This window comes from Lissotriton vulgaris, chromosome 11 (assembly GCF_964263255.1).
Source record: "Lissotriton vulgaris chromosome 11, aLisVul1.2, whole genome shotgun sequence".
NCBI classification, from domain to species: Eukaryota; Metazoa; Chordata; class Amphibia; order Caudata; family Salamandridae; genus Lissotriton; species Lissotriton vulgaris.
In genome coordinates, this window is record NC_141699.1 from 279,971,346 (window position 1) to 279,994,343 (window position 22,998).

Here is a 22,998-nt window from a genome sequence, read left to right on the forward strand (position 1 = left end):
GAGGCAGCGTCTTCGGCTGTCCTCCCTTGGACTCAGGAACATACACAAGCTTTTGACGAATTAAAGAAAGCCTTATGTCAAGCACCTGTTCTAGCAACACCATGTTACAGCAAACCTTTTACACTTTTTGTCACAGAACGCGATGGCACAGCGTTATCGGTTCTCACTCAGGTTCAAGCAGACAAACACAGACCGTGTGCTTATTTTTCGAGTACATTAGATCCAGTAGCCCAGGCCTTGCCTGCATGCTTGAAATCAGTTGCAGCAACAGCTCTAGCAATAAGACAAAGCGATTCCATTGTATTAGGACATCAATTGACAGTGCAGGTTCCACACTCTGTGGAAGTTCTCCTAAACAGAACACAGACTCAGCACTTGACTATAGCACGACTGACAGGTTATGAATTGACATTGTTTCAACCACACATAGAGATCAGACGCTGCAATACACTAAATCCTGCTACACTTTTGCCATCAAGTACAACAGATTCTACTCCACATGACTGCGTGGATATCATTAACACAATCACGAAGCCCATACAAGACTTGACAGATGTTGCACTACCCGATCCAGACTTGACACTTTATGTGGATGGTTCATGTATGAGAACGAATACAGGAGAATTAGTGGCCGCATATGCAGTGACCACTGAAACTAAAGTCATAGAAACACATCGCATTGACACCCTGTCAGCTCAAGCAGCAGAACTCATCGCTCTGACCCAAGCCTGTATACGAGCCAAGAACCTTAAAGTAAACATATACACAGATTCACGTTATGCATTTGGAGTCGTTCACGACTTCGGTGTCCTCTGGCAAGAGAGAGGTTTCTTGACCTCTCACGGAGCCAAGATCCAGCATGGCCCCCTCATTCAAGCTCTGTTAGAGGCAATACATTTGCCAACAGCCATAGCCATCATGAAGTGCAAAGCACATACAAAAGTCACAGACACTATTTCCCAGGGTAACGACCTGGCAGATCGAACAGCGAAACATACAGCACTGACTCATACTCATACGACTGATATGACAAAGTCTAACGTATCTTCACTGACACATTGTATGACTGTTAGGGATCCCACGCAAGATGTAATCGACATACAGACACATGCTACTCCAGATGAAATAAAGAAATGGGCTGAACAAGGAGGGGTCCAGACAGAACAGGGATGGATGACGAGGGGAAAGACCACATGGTTTCTCCCCGACTCTATGGTACAAGTAATCATCAACACAGCACACAGTCCAGCACATTTAGGAGAGAAAGCCATGTTAGACAGTTTACAGAACCTCTGGTTCAACAAGCATTTACGAGCGGCAGCAAAACAAAGTGCGTACCTGCATGATCTGTTGTCAGTTCAACCCAGGAAAAGGTATTCCCGTGGAACGAGGTGGATTTCATCCTCCCGACCATCCTTTTGAAGTCCTCCAGATGGATTATATCCAGATGGACAGATGCCGAGGATTCAAGTATGTCCTCGTAGTTGTATGTGCCCTATCTAGATGGACAGAAGCATATCCCGTCCCAGACTACACTGCCCGACCACTGCCAAGCAGTTGGTTCGTGAATTCTTCCCGCGGTACGGTTTGCCCCGTGTCGTGTATTCAGATAACGGTCAGCCATTCTCGTCCGAACTCATGAAGCAGGTTTCACTACTGTTAGGTTATCAATGGAAGTTCCACTGTGTTCGACATCCCGAGGCAGCAGGTCTTGTGGAGAGACACAATCAGACTCTGAAAACCCGTCTTGCCAAAGTATGTAAAGAGAAAGGTGTAGATTGGATGGTAGCTTTACCGGTTGCCCTCTTTTATATGCGAATGGTAGCTCATTCTAGGACCGGGCTATCCCGTATGAGGTGGTCTTCGGTAGGCCTCCTAATATGTGGGGGACGCCTATGCCACGTAAAATAACCAATGTTGACAGTAATATGTTGACAGATTACCTTGCCTCCTTGATGTCTGCACTACTATCATGTCGTTCACAGGTTGCGGCAGCCTTCCCAGACAACACCGAGGTGAAACAGCATGAACTGGTCCCAGGAGATGTCGTCGTAGTCCGCAACTTCGACCGGTCAAGCCCTCTAGAGCCCCGCTGGAAAGAGCCGAAGATTGTTTTGTTGACCACAAGGACTGCAGTCAAGGTAGAAGGAAGAAAAGGCTGGCTCCACTCGAGCCATGTGAAAAAATTTTATGGACTTCCGCCAAAGACCGATTCCCAGGACTGCCGCATTCCAGACACCGATACTAAACTCCCCCTGTTAGAGAACTCCTCAGCAGGAGCAGGAGTACAGATTGAAATTTCAAGAATTGTGACGGTTGTGACCGCACGATGTCGGTCACGGACCATCACCGACTCTGTCTCTGGTGCCTGGGCCCCGACCACGACGTGGACGCCTACGTCGACTGCCGGGCTCTCACTAACAAGGCTAGACGGGAGCGGTCCCGCAAGCTACTTGAGCTCCGGGTGTCGGCCCCGCGTCGGGAGCGGTCCCGGTCGGCCGGAGGTCCAGGGAGCGTTCGAGGGAGCGGTCGCGGAGCCGCGCCGAGCGCTCCGGAAGTCGTCACCATTCGTCGGGCTCTTCAGGTAAGAAACACAAGAAGTCGGGACGTCGTCATCGTACCCCCGACTCCCCCCGACGCTCGCGTGACGCGGCCGGTGGTTCGGGTGACCCCAACCCAGCGGCTCCGCGAGAGTCACCGGCGCGGCCTGCCCCATACCCTCCGGTCCCTGGGCAAGGTGCGACGCCTGAGGAGATTGAGGCGTTCCTCATGGCCATGAGGGCGCTCAGTTCTCCGACGTGGCCTACGGCGCCTTCGGGCCCAGTGCTACCGTCTGGGGGCCCTAGCGGGTCGGGTGTCCCTGGCTCGACGCCATCGGGTGCTCCGGCCCCGGTGCCGCCGACGGCTCCGACCCCGGCAAGGGCCTTCGGGGTCGACGCCGGCTGGCCTGCCGGCCGGTCCGGCGCCGCTCCCATCGGGGTTACCCCCGACGCCGTCCCCGCGCGGCGCCGGTTCTCCTGTGCCGGCTTCGGCCGGCTCCGGGCGGCGCCGTCCCCATACCCTCCCCGAATCCGGACGCGGAGTCGGACCGACGTCGATCGACGCCGGGCTCGACGCCGATGGGGCCTGTGAACCCCGAGGAGCCGGTCTACATCGTTGACTCCGAATATGGAGATGATGAAGAGTACGGGGAAGGTTGAGAGGGGTCTGAGGATCCTCTGTCACGTGAGTGCCAGTATGACCCGGACTGGACAGGTGATTTGGGGGATGCCAGTGGTCTGGACGACTCTCCTAACCCTGGCTTTGTCTCTCCTCCTTCCGTGGCGTCGGAGGAGGGAGCTGCATATTCAGTGGTGCTGATGAGGGCTGCCAAGGCCTTACACCTTGAGCTCCCCGTCGCGGCCGTGAGGCCTAACATCCTCACTGAGGTCTTCAAACCGCAGTCATGCCCACAGGAGTAACGAAGCCTTGTCAGACGTTCTGTTGGGCACGTGGTCCAGGCCCGCTTCAGGTTCGCCTGTTGATCGGAACGTGGCCAGACGCCACCGTCCTTGTCCGGACGACCCCAAGTTCCTGTCCACCCACCCCACCCCGAGAGTCTGGTGATCCAGGCCTCAACCTCCCAGACCGCATTCCCGTCGGCTCCACCCGACCGGGAATCTAAGAGGTATGACCAATATGGCAAGAAGGTCTTCTCGTCCCTGAGTTTGGGACTGCGGTCTTGCAACACCGCTTGCCTCTTAGGCCGCTACACCCACTCTGTGTGGGATACGGTCGCGGACCTGCTGCCAGAATGCCCCATGGAGGTGAGGGCTAAACTTGGTAAAGCTGTGGCTGAGGGCCGAGATGCAGCTAAATACTCTATACGGTGTGGTCTTGATACGACCGACTCGCTAGGCAGAGCGATGTCCACGACGGTGGCGATTCGTCGCCACGCCTGGCTGAGATCCGCCAACTTCTCGGCAGATGTCCAGAATGCCTTGATGGACATGCCGTTCGATGGCTGTCGCCTGTTTGGCGACAAGGCGGACCACGCGCTGGAACGCTTCAAGGACTCCAGGGTCACGGCCAAGTCCTTGGGTCTCTCGACCCAGCGCCAGCAAACGGGTTCATTTCGCTCCTTTCGTGGCCAAGGAAGGGGCGTCCCCACACGTGCTGCCAGCCACGCGCCGCAACAATCCATTCAACGCGTTGGCGGCCGTGGAAACCACCGTGGCGGCGGTCGGGGTCAACGGCGGGGTCAGGCCACACCTCCCCCCTCAGCATCTGCCTCCAAGTCCTCCTAGTCCGTGCTTTCGGCCCCATGTGACGCCAGTGGGTGGCAGGGTTCGCCATCACCACGCTCACTGGCGCACGATTACATCGGACAGGTGGGTGCTGCAGCTCGTCCGAAGGGGCTACTCCCTCCCCTTCGAGACCACTCCTCCAGCCATGCCACCGCAGAACCACCGTGTGTCGGGGGACCACTTGACACTTCTGCAGGAGGAAGTTACGGCCCTCTTGGCCAAGGGGGCCATCGAGCGCGTTCCTGGGCCAGAAGTAGGGCGTGGTTGCTATTCCCACTACTTTCTGGTGCCCAAGAAGGACAAGGGGGGCCTACGTCCTATCTTGGATCTACGGAACGTCAACGGCTTCCTCCGGAAGGTGAAGTTCAAGATGTTGACACTAGCTCAGGTCTTGGCTGCTCTAGACCCGCAAGACTGGATGGGAGCGTTGGACTTGCAGGATGCGTATTTTCATATCCCCGTCCTGCCGGCCCACCAGCGTTACCTGCGGTTCACGGTAGGCCAGGAGCATTTTCAGTTTGTCGTGCTCCCCTTCGGTCTTACCAGCGCCCCACGGGTGTTCACAAAGGTGATGGCGGTGGTCGCAGCTCATCTGCGCAGGTTAGGGGTTTCGGTCTTCCCCTACCTAGACGACTGGTTGTTGAAGGCGGGCTCGTCCCAGACAGTCGTCCACCACCTTCAGATGACGGCAGACCTCTTGCACGACCTGGGGTTCTCCATCAATGTGCTGAAATCACACCTGTGTCCCTCTCAAAAGCTCCTTTTCATCGGAGCGGTTCTGGACTCGGCGCAGTTTCGGGTTTATCCTCCGGAACGGTGGGTCCGGGATATACAGGCTTTGATCCCCATCTTTCAGCCGCTATCCCGGGTTTCGGTCAGGTTGACGCTGCGGCTGCTGGGACTGATGGCTTCCTGCATCCTTCTGGTGCATCACGCCCGGTGGCGGATGCGGGCTCTGCAGTGGGACCTGAAGTTTCAGTGGGCCCAGCATCAGGGCAACTTGTCCGACCACGTCTTGATCTCGGAGGGCACTGCGAGACAACTGCAGTGGTGGCTTACGGACCGCGATTGGGTCAGAGGCAGATCCCTCTCCCTTCCCCAACCAGAGCACGTTGTCGTGACGGACGCGTCCCTCCAGGGCTGGGGTGGCCACTTGGGAGAGGCAGAGATCAGAGGCATCTGGTCTCCGGCGGAGTCCCGGCTCCATATCAACCTGTTGGAGCTGCGGGCGATTCGTCTAGCACTGAAGGCATTCCTCCCCTTTGTCAACGGGAGTGTGGTGCAGGTGTTCACGGACAACACCACCGCCATGTGGTACTGCAACAAACAAGGCGGGGTGGGGTCGTGGACCCTTTGCCAGGAGGCTCTGCGCCTCTGGCAATGGCTGGAACGTCAGGGCGTGACTCTGACGGTTCAACACTTGGCAGGTTCTCTGAACGCCAGGGCGGACGAACTCAGCCGTCGGTGCTCGATGGATCACGAATGGCATCTGAACTCGGACGTGGCGCAAGGCATCTTTCTGCAATGGGGAGAGCCTTGGTTAGATCTATTCGCCACAGAAGAGAACGCGCAATGTCATCAGTTCTGCGCGTTGGAGTTTCCAAGACGGCACTCGCACGGCGACGCCTTTCGGCGCGAGTGGAGTTGCGGTCTGTTATACGCCTTTCCGCCTATACCACTTCTGCCCAGAGTGCTGAAGAAGATCAGGCGCGACCGGGCCCAAGTTATCCTTGTGGCTCCGGACTGGGCTCGAAGGTACTGGTATCCTGAGCTACTCAGCATGTCAGTCGGTCCCCCGATCCGCCTGCCCCTTCAGGAGGACCTTCTGTCGCAGCAGCAGGGGACGGTCCTCCACCCGAACCTGTCCAGTCTCCACCTCCATGCTTGGAGATTGAGCGGCGGCAGTTGAGGCCATTTGACTTGCCTCCTGAAGTCTGTGACGTAATTCTGGCAGCCAGGCGTCCCTCCACAAAGTCGGTATACGCCTGTCGGTGGAACAGATTTGTGGCATGGTGCACAGCAAAGGCTGTGGATCCTCTTTCTGCCCCTCTTTCCGAGGTTCTTCTGTTTCTTCTCTCTCTTGCCCAGCAGGGCTCTGCTCTGGGCACTATTAAGGGCTACCTTTCGGCCCTTTCAGCCTTTCTAAGGCTTCCTGATCAGCCTTCTTTGTTCAAGTCCCCAATTGTAACGAAATTCTTGAAGGGCATCACACACATGTATCCACCTGTTCCGTTTGTGATGCCTCAGTGGGACTTGAACCTGGTTCTAACCTTTTTGATGTGTGCTCCCTTTGAGCCCCTTCATTCTTGTCCTCTCCGTCTCCTGGCTTTAAAGACGGCTTTCCTGGTTGCCATCACCTCTGCCAGGAGAGTGAGTGAGCTCCAGGCTCTTTCTGTCCAACCTCCTTTCCTGTCCATTCATCCTGACAAGGTGGTTCTCAGGACTAAACCTTCTTTCCTGCCCAAAGTAGTTTCTGCTTTTCACATCGGGCAGTCCATCACCCTCCCCTCCTTCTTCCCGCCTCCGCATCCTTCAAAGGATGAAGAGCGGCTCCATCGTCTGGACCCAAAACGTGCGCTTTCATTTTATGTGGATCGCACACGCCAGTTCCGGGTGGATGACCAACTGTTTGTTGGCTACGTGGGTGCGAAGAAGGGACGGGCGGTACATAAACGGACCATCTCTCGGTGGGTCGTTCTGTGCATCAAAGCGTGCTACTCTTTGGCTCGGAAGGAGCCTCCTGTTGGGCTGAGGGCCCATTCCACTCGGGCCACGGCGGCTACTACTGCCCTGGGCCGGGGAGTCCCTTTGCAGGACATTTGCCAGGCGGCTACGTGGGCCTCGCTGCACACCTTTGCGAGGCACTACTGCCTGGATAGTCAAGTCGGAGGGATGGCTTCTTTGGCCGTTCTGTCCTCCAGGACTTTCTGGTGTAGGAATGTATTAGTTCGCAGACCCACCACCGGGGTTGGTATTGCTGGGGTATCTATTCTAAGGTAAGGAATCTAACACTAACGTGTTTCTTTCAGATGAACAAGTTACTTACCTTCGGTAACGATATATCTGTAAGAAACATTAGTTAGTGTTAGATTCCTTACCGAACCCACCCATCCTCCCCGTTCTGCGAACTGATACCTAGGGTTAAGGACATCCCTTTCAGGGCCCTAGTTTCAAATGGCACCAGTGTTGGTTCTCACATGGCTCTGCGTTTTCTGGCGCGGAAAAGCTGTGTACAAAGAACTGACGTCAGCGCGCGGAGGCGGCGTCTATATACTCCAGCGACGTCATCACGGCGCACGACGCCGACGACGGACGCGGAGCCGCAGGGGACGCCTGCAGACGACGCCTACCGACGCGCAGGGGTACTGCTACGCAAAAGTTTCCGGATCCAGACTGGCGCCTGGGGATATTCTAAGGTAAGGAATCTAACACTAACTAATGTTTCTCACAGATATATCGTTACCGAAGGTAAGTAACTTGTTCGTCTGGCTCCATTTGCCGATTTTGGACACCTCTCCTGGACATGCCCCAAATTACACCAGTATTGGTCCCTCGTACACTCCACACTGGGAGACATGTTGTCCATGCAGCTATTACCCACCCCTGAGATCGCACTGTTGGGCTATGTGGCCAACTTCCCTAAGAAGATCAGGAAGATAGCGGCTCTGGGCTTCCTGTTGGCCAAGCGGGAGATTGCTCTATTGTGAGACAGTAAGAAAACCCTTTCCCTGCAGGCATGGCTCCAGAGTTTGGCTTTTTGCAATGTGAACAGCGAAGAATACTCCACCTTGATTCCAAGCTCCTCACGTCCTGTAGATATGTGGGGCCCATACAGGGACTACATAACCAAGAAGCAATCTGAATGAGAGTCGCAAGCAGCGAGCGGCATTACTCCCGAAGGAATTGGCTAGACGTCAGTTCTAAGAGGGGTGTTGGATTGATGATCTAATTATTTGCCTACTGCTGATATCCATGTGTTCTTATTTGTAATACTTGATCGCTGTTGTGATTGTCTCTTTATATTGCAAACCAACTTATTGCTTTCATTCGCTGTATATCCTCGACATCTTACCATACTGCACCATCTATTTTCATTCTTACATGTGTTCATTTTACCTTACACTTGCTATGCATGTGCTTTGTTAACACCAATGCTATACTCTGCACTGTAATGATCAATCTTTTTTCATATGCAAAAACTGGAAAATGAAGTTAAAAAAAAAAATATATATATATATATATATATATATATATATATATATATACATATATACTCCCTTTCAAATAACTGACGCTCAGTGTAGATTTTGTTGCTTTATTATACGAGTCCTTGTTTCAGTTGAGCTGCACCTGATCTGTTGGACATGTCGCCTGCAACATAACAAGATTGTATCAATTCAAGAAATTACTTGCTTCCCCATAGCAAGGTTGTCTTACATTGGAGCACAATTACCCAACATTCCTTCACAATGGTTCCCAATGACACTGAGCTCAAAAGATTTGGATCTGGTTAACACCCTGTCTGGCATTGTGTAAGGTAACCATGGCCCTGATTTAAACCTAAATTAAAATTAGACCCTCCTCTCCTACACTTGCATACTCTTACTGCGGCCCCTCTTTGACCAAGGCTTGTCCTTGTGCCTGTAGAGACTCCCCTTATTGTGGTTTATTAATTGCTACTGTATCTTTAAGCGCATTCTCAATCCTAAAACTTCTATCCCTAAATTGTCTGCAAACCGGTTAATACCCATTGTCCTACTGCTGTCCTTCTGTGCCAGTTCATTATGTGAAATGAAATGAAATGAAATGAATGAAGCTTATATAGCGCATGACTTACCCTGGGGCATCTCCGCGCTTGCTTAGGGAACCCGTCCTGGTATTCCCCTGTGAGATAACCCTGGCAGGGTATCCACAAGGTGAAAGCCAGGCATCCCACCGCGAGGGGCCGATGTGGAGATTAAGCAAGCTATTGCCCAGAGTCGCAGAGTGTGAACCCGTGAGTCAAGAAGGCACCGGAGCGAGAATTAACGAGTCCGTGGAATTTTTGAGCCCAAGACCCGCCGAGGCATGGAATTGAACCCTGGTCCAGGGCCGAACTCAAGCTCCAGGTCTGCCGCCTCTAACCCCTGAGCCACACTTCTCTCTCTATGTGCCGCATTTATAGCTCACTCCGCTTTTCTTTTCCCCCCATCTACTGATTAATCTTGTGGCTGTTGACCTTCTCATTCCTGTCGTTGCTACCCCTAAATTGTCCCTACACTTGTTAACACTCTCAATTGTATAGTCCATCACTTTCCGGTTATTAATGTTGTCTCTATTAATGCCTTCTTTCTTCCTGTTTCTTTTCATTCTGTGGACCCGGTAAGCATTCAATACAAGGTCCACTGTGCACTACCTCTCCCGAGTGCTGACTTGCCCAGGTTCTAGTGACTCCCTTTTTCCCTACTCTTCTATGGCTTTCATGCAAGTATTCCTGCGCTGTGCATTATTTTATTTGCAGATTGCAAAGGGTAACCCTTACCTATCCAGAAAAAGAAAAAATAACTTGTAGAGCAATGTGTTGCTGCCCCCACACAGGACGCTCAAGAGGAGAGATAGAAAACAGACAAAAACTTGGAATGATGACTTAGTCTTGTTTTACCACACAGCAGTGCTCGTCATACAGACTAACAACAATTATTAATGATAATTTCATAGGCTAACATACCCAAACAAATGTCAGTGTGCATATATAAGCCCCACCCCCCAGGGCTTTGATAACAGGATTGGTAATTTGCAGATAATGTGTGAAAGGGACTGTTCAGAACAGAACTTGAGGAGTGACGAGTAATATTACCGCAGGGGGGCCGAATTAATGTTTATTGGAGTGGTCTAAAGAAAAGCATTGATGGTGCCGCCCAGGAGCAGTAGGGAACTGTACTAGCTGCGTTCTACAAGCAACTTGCATTGAGCGTTGCTGGTTGTAGAACATTGATACTCAAATTACCAGTTCTTGGAAGCCTCAGTCTCATAGCACAGACGTTCAGTAGTCTTGAATGTAATTCTTTTGACATTAATCAAAGGGATTAATTTCAACATCAAGGCTATTATCACTTAGTGAGCACCCTACTTGTCCCGCTTACAAGTCAGTGAGTTGCCAGTTACGTATGTAAATGATGATTTTGCTGTACAAGTGTTCAGTGTATGCTTACTGTGGGTTATATCAGTGCAGAAAACTAGGGTGTGGGTTTGAAAAGACCAGCAAAGGCATGATCTGATTTTAATTTATAGGTTTTTGATTTTGTTCAGGCGGCAAGTTCAGCTGTTGTAAACATTTCTCTTTTTATATTGCCCTTTACAGAACAGTCATGCATGCAGAATTAACCATGCTTTTACAATTTCTATCATACTATTACCCAGTGCAGTAATACCCGTCTTTATCCCCACTTGGATACAAACTGAACTTGTAAGAGCACACATACCAAAGAGCAGTCACCACTACGTGCTCACAGTGCCAGAGCTTGGGCTGCTTCTAGAGCACCGCACAGGTGCAGATGCAGAATCTTTTAACCTGGTGCTGGTATGGTACAGTTTGAATCCATGGTACTGGTACAGCATTTATACATGACCCTGTTGCTAGCAGAGCGGCAGCCCTAGAAGCTGGTGCAGGTATATCCCCTGTGAGCTCAGTCTGATACAAGAGAATTGCAAAGATGCACAACATGTTCTCCTGGTACGGTATAGTTTGAGATCATGAAGGTGGTAGATTAGTTGAGTAAGAGCTTGTTGCTAAGAGAATGGCAGCCCTACAAACTTGTGTTTGTGCTGGTATATAACCAGTTTGCTCGGTCTGGTAATAGATCACTGGAAAGTTGCATAATATTTTAACCTGGTATTGCTACGGTATGGTTTGAGACCATGATCATCATAGATTGGTTGTACATAAACTTGTTGATGGCAGAGATGCACCCCTAGACACGTCTGATGGTGGTAGGCACCTGTGAGCTGGGCGTTGGTACACATAGCTTTCAAGGACACTATGCTATGCCAGTGCACTTTCAGTACTAGAATGTGATACTGTGCTAATTCACAGGTTTAATATCAGGCCTGCAACGCTGTAATAAAGAACTAGTGTTCGATCTTCTCTGATAGATTGCAGTACTTTTACTGGAGCCGTACTGAGACCTGTAGTGTGCTATGCAGGATGCTCATTCTCAAAATTGCCACAAGTATTACCCTGAAGCAAAGTTCTGGTTTGTATATTGTGCCAGCTTACTTATTCTGCTCGTGTCCGTGCTGGTTGGTCCTGGTGCAAGCAGGGCCGGACTGGGAACTGAAAGCAGCCCTGGCAAATTTTTTGAGACCAGCCCCCGTCTGGTGCGTAGCGAGCCAGCCCCCGTCCGGCGCGTAGCGAGCGAGCGCAGCGAGCGAGCCGAATGGCCATTAGGGGGGTTTGGGGGGGTTCTCCCCCCACGAAATTTTTGGAAAACGACAGACCAAAATGGTGAATTTTACAGCACATTTTTCATTACATATTCAAGTTCTATCAACTTTCAAAGCACAGTAAACAGTAGATGATGACCTTAAAGAACATCAGGTTACCCACCCAGTCATATTTACCCATAGGCATTCTTCCAGAGAGCACCAAAAATAGATACAAGTAGTGAATCAGAGAGAACAAAGTAAAAGTGAGACCAGCTCCCACATGGTGTGTAGCGAGCAAGCGCAGTGAGCAACCACTAGGGGGAGTTTGGGGGATTGAACTTCTCCCCCCCAAAAAATTTGGGAGACAGAAAGGCCAAACAACATAGAGGGAGGGGGAGAGAGTGAGAGGGCGAGAGAGGGATAGGTATGGCGAGAGATTGAGAGGGATAAATAGAGAGCGCGTGAGGGAGAGAGAGGGATGGAGAAATAGAGAGAGAGGGAGAGAGCGAGAGAGAGGGAGGGAGCAAGAGAGTGAGAGAGAGAAAGGGAGAGAAAGAGGGGGCAAGAGAAAGAAAGAGTGGGAGGGAGAAGGAGGGCGAAAGAGAGGGGGCACGAGAAAGAAAGAGCGATAGAGAGAGAGAAAGAGATAGAGAGAGATAAAGAGCTAGAGACATAAAGAGATAAGAGAGAGAGAGATAGAGAGAGATCACACTGTTCCCTTTTCTGTCCGCATTTGTCTTTTCTTCTTCCTTTCATCTCTACAACACCGACTGGCTCAGCTTCAGCCACCTATGGGGCAACATGCATGCCAGACAGAGCACGACTGTGCTACCTGTAGTGTACGTCACAATATTGATAGCAGGCAACACTTAAACCAAAAGGTCCATAGTCATAGAAACGTTTTAAGGTTATGGACATGAGATAAATGCACATCCACCGAGTCTGAAATGGAACTCTTTACACAGTCTGTGCTTATCCCAACACCAGCCAAGGATCCAGCCTTCCTGGACCAAACTTGGACGCCTCTGAGTCAGCATTTCAAAACTTGTTGTAAACTGCAGCAGATCCAAAGGAAGAGACAACTTTTTTTACATCACGTTTGTCAGCCTCACTTTCCTTTGGTCCTCAAAGTGCATACAAATGTGTGATCATACGATTAACTCCATGGTTTAAACACAACTGTGGTTTTAGTCAAAAATAAGTAGATTTCACTGTTAGGAGTTATCACTAAGGCACATGATATGGCAATTTCAATGGACACCATGGGGTCAGGTTTGCAGGCTGCACCGTGTACAGTTGTACTACAATGATGGCCTTTCTGGTTCTGCCAGTGATTTACATAAATAAAGTGTGTCTGCATCTCACTGAATAGTTTCTCAAACTAAGAGCAAAAATAGCTCAGTGCAGCCTACAGTTTCCATGCCCAATCCCTCAAAGTTACAGCAATTGCTGATCACTAATATTAATCCAACCAATGCCTAGACCGTGATTAAAGTAGGAGAACGAACAAAGCAGCCAGCCAGCCTGCTGCATTAGCTTAGTTCAGTTCTCCTACTTTAATCGCGGCCTGCCGGCCTGGCCGCCCGCACCATGTGCACCAAAGCAAAAATTGTAATCATGATAATGATTGATTTATCATCATAATTACAATTTTTTGATTTATTGCCTGCATCCGCGAAGGTCCTGTCATCAGCATGTACACATATAGCTGTGCATATACGGAGGGGGTCCAAGCCCCTCAGCCTGAGTTGTGCGCTCAGCTCATATACACATTTATGTGTGTACATGATGGCGAATATTTTCGCCCTTTGCCGCCCCCTCGTGGCAAACGCATTGAGGAGCGGGGTGTTGCCACCCCGAGACTGCCGGCAGATGATAGATGAGGGAGGCCGCTGCCCCCAAAACGCGTGCCACCCGGGGTGTTGTACCACCCCCCTAGCTATGCCACTGCTTCTTTTCAGGCATGCTCCTTCCCACGAGGAATGTATATTCGTTGTGTACATTTCCCACTCTCTTTTGTCCCCTCCCAGTGCCCACACCCCTGGCTCTTTCTATCCCTTCCTCGCCCCTCCTGCGCAGTCTACAATCACACTTATTACACGCTCAGGTGATGTATTAGCCATATTGCAGTTTAGTTGTTAACAAATCAATATCTTTATTAAGGAACAGTATGGATTGCAATAAATACACTCACAGTTATATGAGGTGCCGCACCATAATTCACAGCCTCAGCGAAGGCCTAATGACGAAGGGGACATGATAGCCATGTCACCCTGGATATTTATGAAAAGATAAGGTTACTGAGATGTTCTGTGAACCCTCGAGACTCGCTCATTATTCTTGCCAGGGACGTCAAGTTTCAATATAAAATGCCCCATGAATACATAAGGACAAGATCATATTCATAATAAACATTTGGTGAATCTGTTGTCGCGCGGAGAACCATCCTTTCTAACACTCCAGAGGCAGGCAAGCAGGCAGTCAGTCCTTGCGCTGAGATGTGAAATCAAATAAATGCAGGAGGAGAAGTAGGGCATGCTGAGGCCGGTCACCTGCTAGCGCCTTGTTCAGCCTTGCTTCAATGAGCTACCCATTCCTGAGCTGAGCGCATAACTCAGTGACTTTGGCCCGCACCTGGTGCTGCTTGGGGCTATGTGGTTAAATAGAAATGGTTCTGTCAGGTGCGAACAACAATGATTTATCCAAAAATGCCTTCTCATGCAATTTTCAAACAACAAACAACAACAACAGCTTGGGGCTATGTGACAGTCTAGAGCCTTGTTTTGACCTCCCGTGGCCCGTCAGTGGCCCTGGATTGAGCAAAGGGGCCGGCTCCCCAATGACCTCTTTGAGCTATTTGCCACCCGCGCTTCTGCCATGAAACTGCCAACAGTGTGGCAGACAGTAGTCCCTGCTGGTGAGAGGTGGGAGTTGTTTACCTCCTTGTTGGAGATCCAGAGGGTCTGGTGCACAGTGGTGACAATTTGTTAGCTGGAGGTCGGAGCTCTGAGACCAATATTGTATACCCCCTCTCATTTGGCTCACGTCATTTGAAAAAGCAACACTTCCCCTACAACTGTTTTTGCTGTGAGCAAGGTTTTACAGGCTGTCTGGTACAAGACAAGCAAAATTTGACAAGCAGTAGTTTAAAGATTACGCTCACCTTATTCAACATCTTTTAATTCTCTCAAAATGTTATAACTTTCTTTTCAATCTTTTCAAATCTTATGAAATTCATGAAGTAATTGTTCTAGTATTCTCTGTTATTTGCACATAACCTACGGTTGGGATTTGCACAGATTCTATATTGAGGGGACCTGCACTGGTTTAGATCCTATTTTATGGTTGCTCCGATGTTTAAAAATTGCTCTGGGACATTTGATATGTACGTTCTATTTTGTAACACAACCCAGGGTTGTGATTTGCACAGATCATATATTGGGATGGATCAGCAACGGTACAGATCTTATTTCATAGTTGAACCGATGCTAAAAAATCGATTGGATCACTTGCTGTTTTATGTACTATTTTAAAACTTTACATTTTGTTATTTTTATTATGTGTGCACCTGCCCTTCCTCCATTATTCGTGTTGACCTCCCACCCACCCTCTGTCCACTGCCTATGTTGCCCTAACCTGCTCGCCCGCCAATGTCCATGTTCATCCCACCCGGTCTCCCTTCATTGTCCATGCTGCGCCAGTCCACCTCCCTCAGTTGTCTCAGTCTGTGTTGCTTGCCCTCCACCCAGCAGCCCCTTGTTCTCCGTATTGACCCCCAACACACCCTCCACTCTGATGGTTGTGTTGCCTATCTATTTTCTGTGTTGCCACTGCACTCTGTTGTCCATGTCTCAACCCCTCACCTGCCCTCTCTCTGTTGCACGTTAGCCATATTAACCCGCTCTACCTCCATTGTCCATGTTGTGCCTGCTCCTCCGTTGTCTGTTTTGCTCCTCCACCCACAATAACAAAAAAAAAGCACTATAACGCTGACGCTGCTGCCCGTATCAAATCACTCTTTTCTCAAACCCTGCATTGTCTGTGCTACCCTCCATGCTCATCCTTCCTCCCTCATGTTGTCTCTCTTCCTGCCCTATCTCTCACAAAAATAAAAGCACAATGTTGTATTGCTTTATACTATCAGTCATGCTGCTGTGCAGCTACGCTGCTGTGTGACATGGCTAAACAACGTTGAGAATGCCAATACCTCTTATAGGTGAGATTGTCTCTATATTTTTCCATCTTAGATATGTTTAGTGAAGATGTAGATAGTATCACTTAAATTGCAAGGTGACAGGTCAGGTATCATCAAGGGAGGTCGAGGCAGCGGCCGTGTCAAAATTATGATCATTTCGATATCATTAACAGACTGGTTGATGTAGAGACCGTCGAGGTAGTAACACAGCACAGAACGATTGTAGGGTGTTGTTTTATATGAAGTATCTCAACAGTTCTACACATTAGGCCGTCTTCAGCTGCTGTAAGTCAGATTGGTAGCATGAGCCCCGAAAAGAAGTCCCGGAGCCTGCATCGTGCAGGTTAAGAGGATCATTCATCATGAAGGAGGCTGGCGAGGTAAGTGCAGGGGATGGGGCAGGTGTGAATAGTGAATACTGATGGCGGTGGTTTGGCAGGGCACAGATGTATTGAGGGGTTGTATTGTGCGAGTGGATATCAATCTGAGGGTTACTGTTTTGTTGTACATGTTTGTCATTATCAAGCGCTCAGAGGCAAGCACATCATAAAAACGTCTTATCCCTAGTTAAGTCCTTAGGATTTAGGAGAGCACTTTCAGAACCGAATTGGGGTGATCATGTGACTTGCGGGCACCCGGTTACTGTTTTCGGAGCTGAAAACCATACTTCATTAGGCTGGTCTGCTGCTTTGTACACAAGCAACCTGTCCACTTTAATTCTGGGTTTCAGACTCGGAAGTATTCACATAGCGCACAGTACTAGATTCGGCCCGTTTGTAAGCGTTTCTGGTTGTGGTATATAACTATTTACAATTAATGAAACAAGGCACAGAGGGTAAAGTAATCTGACCAATAGCACAAATTGCTTGTGAAAATGTGAAATGTGGAAGCAGCTGATAGAGCGCAAGCGTCCCTGTCCTGGGGTCCACAATTTAGCCGCTAGACTGTACCTTTCTGTCTCGCTGTAGGGAACTCGAGTGTGTCCAGAGATGAGAGAATGTTGAAAATGGGAGTACTCTGTTGTAACTAGTGTACGCTCCTACTTCATTCTTGGGACACATCCCGCTGTGAAAAAGATAATTATTTATGAAACAAAGGAAAAAATATATATTTATATTCTTGCAGAAATAAAAGCATGTGCTTTTTCCTACGTGGACAGTCTGTTTGAATAACACTAAACGCGGCCTTAACGTTTGCACTCCTTAAACATCCTTAACATTGAATTCTGATATGTCACTGTTTAAATCACGGTTCCACTCTGTAAGAAATACTAGTGAATTCCTGTACTGCGGGCATAGATCTCAGCTAATCGTCACATGCTAATTTCACAGGAATCACTGCAAACTGGATTCCCTCTAGGCGCTAGATTTTGTTAACTTCCGATTTATTGGTACTGATTGTATGAGCATTAGAAGACTGAACTGCCGTGTCTGCAGAGTGTTTCACATCTGTTGTGCCCAGTTCCAGGCAGCGCTCCGCAGTAGATGTTCCTCCCGTACTTTGAAAATACCTCTGCAGCCAAGGGCAGGGCTTGCGCCAGAGCTGGAGAACAGAACAGTAAGACCAGGGAGGGCGGCCCGGAGAAGACGATGGAAGGAAGCATAAGCATTGCCTCATCCAGAGGATGTTGTGGGTAACTAAGCTCAGCTCATTGAAGCAAGCAAGCAAGGGCAAGGGCTGAACAAGGCTCTAGCTGACGAGAGGCCTCATGTAACATACAGAGCTGTGCTGTACATATACGGTCAGTGGTAACTTACCACTGACCATATATGCACAGGACAGGCTCTGTATGTTACACACTGGTAACGCGGTCGGATTGGTATCAGGCCTGGTTGGATTTTCCCTCCGTCCAGACTCCAGACCACCACCACAGCGCGATGCCCCGCCCGCCCGCTAACTGTTTGTGAAGACAAGACATTAAGACAATCATTTATGAGTCATGATAATGATTAATTGATTTGGTACCGGGGCAAGGGCGGAAACACTTACTCACGGCTCCTGCTGTTGTTGGCAGACACAGGGGGGCTACTTCGGCGGACTAGCCAGTACAATAATTAAATTATGGCAGCTCCGGTCCTCTCGCTCTCGTCATTCGTGATGCTGGCTGCAACCTGTAGGGCAGACTGCACAGTTTTAATTGCCCTGCGCATGCGGAACATCAGCCGCACCCTAGAGAGGCGCTCAGACGTGCCGGAGGAGGAGGAGGCAGGGCATAATTCTGCGCGCTGCGCACAGGCACCTCCCTCCTCCTCCTCCTCCTCCTGAAACGTTTGTTTAGGTTGCACTTGCAGACAGTGTGCAAACGGTCACCGCCGGTCAATCAGGCTTGCTGCTGGCGCTACTAGTATTAGTATGGGCGCTGGCGGGAGGCCTGCTTGGAACTTGGAAGTCTGAGACTAAGAGACTAGAGTCTCAGACACAAGTCACACGACACTTGGTGACTTTTCTTCTTCTCTCTGAAGTGAGTGACGCTGTGACGGTCGGATCGGACCGAAAATCGGCCCCCATCCACAAAACCGGCCCCCTGATCCAAAACCGGCCCCCACCCCCCTCCAGCCTACCGGGGGATTGCCCGGTGCCCGAAAGCACCAGTCCGGCCCTGGGTGCAAGTGCAAAAAATGTACCTGATCTATGTATGTTGAGAACTATTGTGCTTACTCTCGGTTCTTTGTGCTGGTACATCAGAGGTAACACCACCTACTGTAATAGGAAATCAAACCGGAACACCATTAGGTACTGGCAAAGTTATATCTATTTATCACTAATGTTTCTCACAGATGAGCTTGTATAAAGTACGGGCTAACTTAAAGTTGCTGGTCTTCAGGCCTGCCTGACTTGAAGTTCAGTCAGAATGGTGCTTTGGGGGTAGGTCTCAAGATTATTTTGCATAAACATTGACTGAAACATTTTTACTCTGCGCTTTCTTGTCATACCTAGGAGTGTAGTGCATAAAGTCACCTGAAAGTGCCATCCGATTGTTACAGTGTTGCGTTACTGTCTTCTGTGGTTTCCCAATTTCTTTCCAGATGAGAAAGGCATTACTCTGGAGAAAGAGATTTCTAAGGAGGAGCTTGTGGCTCTTGTGGAGATGTACAAAGGATTGAGCCTCCCACCCAGTGAAACCCTTCAGCTTCAGAAGACGCTCGCGAATATGGAGAAGCATGGGGTAAACTCAAGAGGGTTTAAGCGTGAGGGACATTGTGGCTGTGTGAGGCAACACCAGAAACTGTGTATAAAAACCTCCAATAAGTAGTGTGTGTTATGTGTGCGCATGTCTGCATGAACACGTGTGGATGTAAATTTGACTTTATTAACTTATTTTATGAATGTACAAAGGGCAGCTTTTATGCCTGTGCATTAACATACAGTCTGTAGCTGTGAGGATGTATAAAAATTATATGGGACAGCGAGCTTCAGCTGCACATGAACGCATTTACTTAGCAAACGGTAGATCGTGTAGCTGGACGCGCTAAGGCTAGACCTGGCGAGTCATGCCCAGTGTTTCCTTCCCAGCCTTCTCTCCACTGGTATTTGTATTATTTGATACTTCCAGAATCGAGAGGCCTCCTGGAATGAGCATCGGATCACTTTCATATTAAAGAGTTTCAAGACCTCAGTCTTCAGATATTTAATATAAATATAGTTCGTAAATGTTACATTGAACCCGATGTTTTATAAACCTTTGGGCAGGGAGCAGTATTTTATTTTTGTAGTTCTAGTATCTCCCAGTCTTTGAATCTCCAGCCAGAAAGTACAACATTGTATCTATAGCAAATAGAAAAATAAGTAACCATGTGCTTTCCAGTAGCAGCATATTTTCCTATAGAGGAACAAGCTTTCCAAAAACTGCCCCTTTGCTCTCAATCGCACATTTATCATTTTGAACATGTTAGACAATAGCAATACAATCTTTGGTAATTGCACACTATACTCCTGGTTAGCAGCACACAGTTACTAGCAACACTGTAGCAATTTGCAGCGTAGTCCTTCATTGTGGGGGACCTCAGCTGCTGTAGTGGCATGCTAAGTGGTAGTGATGCTCTTGGTAGGAGGACATTATCCAGTAGTTGCATCTTTTCTGAAGGATTTGTAATAACTGCATGTTTCCCAGTTGCAGCATGCTTTCCGAGAACATGACATGAGTATATACGTGCTTGTTATTTGCGGCATGTTCACCTGTAGAATGTCAGTTACTCTTGTTAGTATTCTACACACGAAGAGAACACTCACTCATAGAGGGAACACTAGCAGCATGACAATTGTCTGCTCCTCCATAATAGAGGAGTAGTGGTTCCCCACTGCAAATGACAAAATGATAATAAAACAATGTTATTACCGTTTATTTTTTACTGATAGCCGATGCTGACAAGTCTAGGACGGTGCCGGCTGTCCTCTATGGACAGACAGCAGCATGGCCAGCCGACTTGGGACAGCCAAACCGGCATGCGCACTTAGATTTCTCCAACCCAGCTGTATTGTACAGCCAGGTGGAGTAATAGCACAGGCTCTCCTTAGTGAGGAGGCCGCTCAGACCAATTTGGGCACTGCTTTTATAGCATGAGAGCAGCGTCTGGATTGGTTGGGGAGTCTGGGAGCCTGTGCTGGTCTATGGACTTTTTCATGCATGCTCAGTTCACAGTTCTGCTGTAGCGATATGCTCACCCATAATGGCAACCTCACTTGTAAATATGTTCTTGCTAGCAACCGTATGCTTACTAGTAGCAGCCTTATGAATGCTAGATAATATGCAGAGGCTGCTAGCTTGAATAAGCCAGACTAAAGGAAATCGGAGTCATTACTGTTTTGGCTCCAATCCCATTGTTGAGGCTTAAATTCTTCCATGTCTCTGCATTTCAGCAAACGTCTGTACTATTTCTGGGACGGAGGTCAAGGACCAAAAGTGATCTAACGATGAAAATGTATGAGGAGGAAATTCAGGTAAGGACATTGTGGTTGTCACATTTGCACGTGGTGTACTAGGGTATAAGTAATATTGTGGGTGTAGTACATGTGGTATAAGGCTGCGGTAGTGGATTTGGTGGAAAATGTGTGTTGGCATATCCAGAAGATAGTGTGTTGACTCACTAGGTAACTGAACCTGTTTGTGAATCCCTCGTTGTTGGGGACCACAAAATGTTTTGCCAAATGAAGTCCACCGCTTCTTTTGAATGTACTCCCTTTTTAGGAAGGTCTGTGAACACACTGAACAATTCACAAGGCTAACTATGTGTGAAATGTAATACAAACACAAATAGTTTGTAACTTCACTGAATGCTGCTGGATTAGAAGAGGATCAGTGTTGTCCTTTGTCTTGGATACCAAACACATGCGTATCTGCAACATCTCTCTTCATTCACAAGAGTGGTCATGCACAATCCTATATTTCTCCCCATCCTATAGATTACAACATTAGCAGAATAGGGTTTGACTGGTTCGAAACTCGATAATGAGGGCTTTGATCCTTAGCACCCTTCAAGCTGAGGAGTCTTGTTGGTGCATAATGAATAAGGAACAGAAGGGAGGAGCATCCCTCCTTTGTAATTCAAAGCCTCTCTTCATTTAATTTAGATTCATTGAATAGGGTTGACTGGTTCGAAACTCGATAAGGAGGGCTTTGATCCTTAGCACCCTTCAAGCTGAAGAGTCTTGTTGGTGTATAATGAATAAGGAACAGAAGGGAGGAGCATCCCTCCTTTGTAATTCAAAGCCTCTCTTCATTGAATTTAGATTCATTGAATGTTTTGACTTAATAAGCATTAGGCCCAAGAGCAAAACTGTGCTTTACATAGTACATGTGGCAGAACTTGGCTGAGCATAACTGGCATTAACAATAGCAAGAAAGATATCCGATACAGTATAAAAAACAAAACGAAAATACAAGTACAATAATTGTAAATGTTTGCCACATATAACAAGTAACCTTGATTGTATATGTACATCATAAAACCTGAGGCTATAGAGAATAATGCATGCTTCTGTATAGCGTATTTGGGGGAATGCGACCGGAGCCAGTGTGGGATTTAATGCCAAATGCACTCAGAGGGCATCGTAGAGATGCCCCCTGAAAAATGACCTAACTGTAGTGTCCTGACTGCTCGCCAGCTGCCACCCCCAGACAGGTTTCTGGACCCTGGGTCGAGAGTCTCCCGCTCTTGGGGTCCAGAAACAAAGCACATCCTGGGCAGAGGTTCCAAGCTTCCTCCCCCAGTATGGGCAGGGTCCACGCAGGGGAAGCTTGAAAGGCTTGCCACCTTTATGAGCTGACCCAGCCATTTTCTGCTCCCAGTAACTGGCTCCCAATGGTTCTGACCCCCTCTGTGAGCAGGAGAATCGGAGGAAAAAACAAGATAGTAGGAGAGGTGTGCCCACCTTTGCCAACCCCACTCCTCAGGTGGGGGAGGCGAAGCACAACTCTTAGTAACCGCCATCTTGAAGATGGGGAACCCAGCCAAGCAGAGTGAGGCATATGCCCCCCTCCCTCTGGAGGGCAGCATAATAGGTATCCCAAGGAAGGGGCCTATTGGCCCCAACCTGGACCTAACTGAAACGCCCCTAAATTTAGCATTTAGGGGCTACCCCGAACCTTGCCTCCCCAGACAAGAAAGAAGGACCGAAGAGCCTGTGCTGAAGGATGAAGAGGAGGACACCAACTGACTTGGCCCCAGCCCTACCAGCCTGTCCCGACCTCAACCTGCTCCATCGAAATCCCAGTGTGTCTTGCAGCCAGCAGCAACCAAGAACCTGAGGACCTGCCCTGTCTTCCCTAAAAAGACGTTGTCTCCGTGAACACCGCATTTGCTCACCAACATACTCTGGCTCCAGCCAAATCCGCAAGTCTGCACCACTCTGCACCCGGCACCCATGGCCTGAGTTTGAGTGGCCCAACACCACGAGGTGGTCTCCCCCGTTATCCTAACCTCGGATCCAGTGATCCCTGAGCTGACTCAAGTCTGCTGACAACGCCTACAGCCCCTTTCTGGAGAATTCCCCCAAATGCGACCTTGGCCGGTAAGGAAAATCCGACACCAAATGACACACTTGCACCCAACACTCCACGGCCTTAGGTGGCCCAACCGACAGTGTCCCGGCATCCCTCTACATCCCAACTTACCT

General features: G+C 49.1%; 1 protein-coding gene across 1 annotated transcript in view; it reads left to right on the forward strand.

Moving 5' to 3' along the window:
- The window catches only part of TPCN1 (two pore segment channel 1), a 365,587-nt gene that overhangs the window by 326,970 nt on the left and 15,619 nt on the right, over nucleotides 1-22,998 (forward strand). The window contains exons 26-27 of the mRNA XM_086943251.1: nucleotides 18,912-19,051; nucleotides 20,743-20,823. Coding sequence (XP_086799377.1) covers nucleotides 18,912-19,051; nucleotides 20,743-20,823 — 221 coding nt within the window. The remainder of the gene's footprint in view (nucleotides 1-18,911; nucleotides 19,052-20,742; nucleotides 20,824-22,998) is intronic.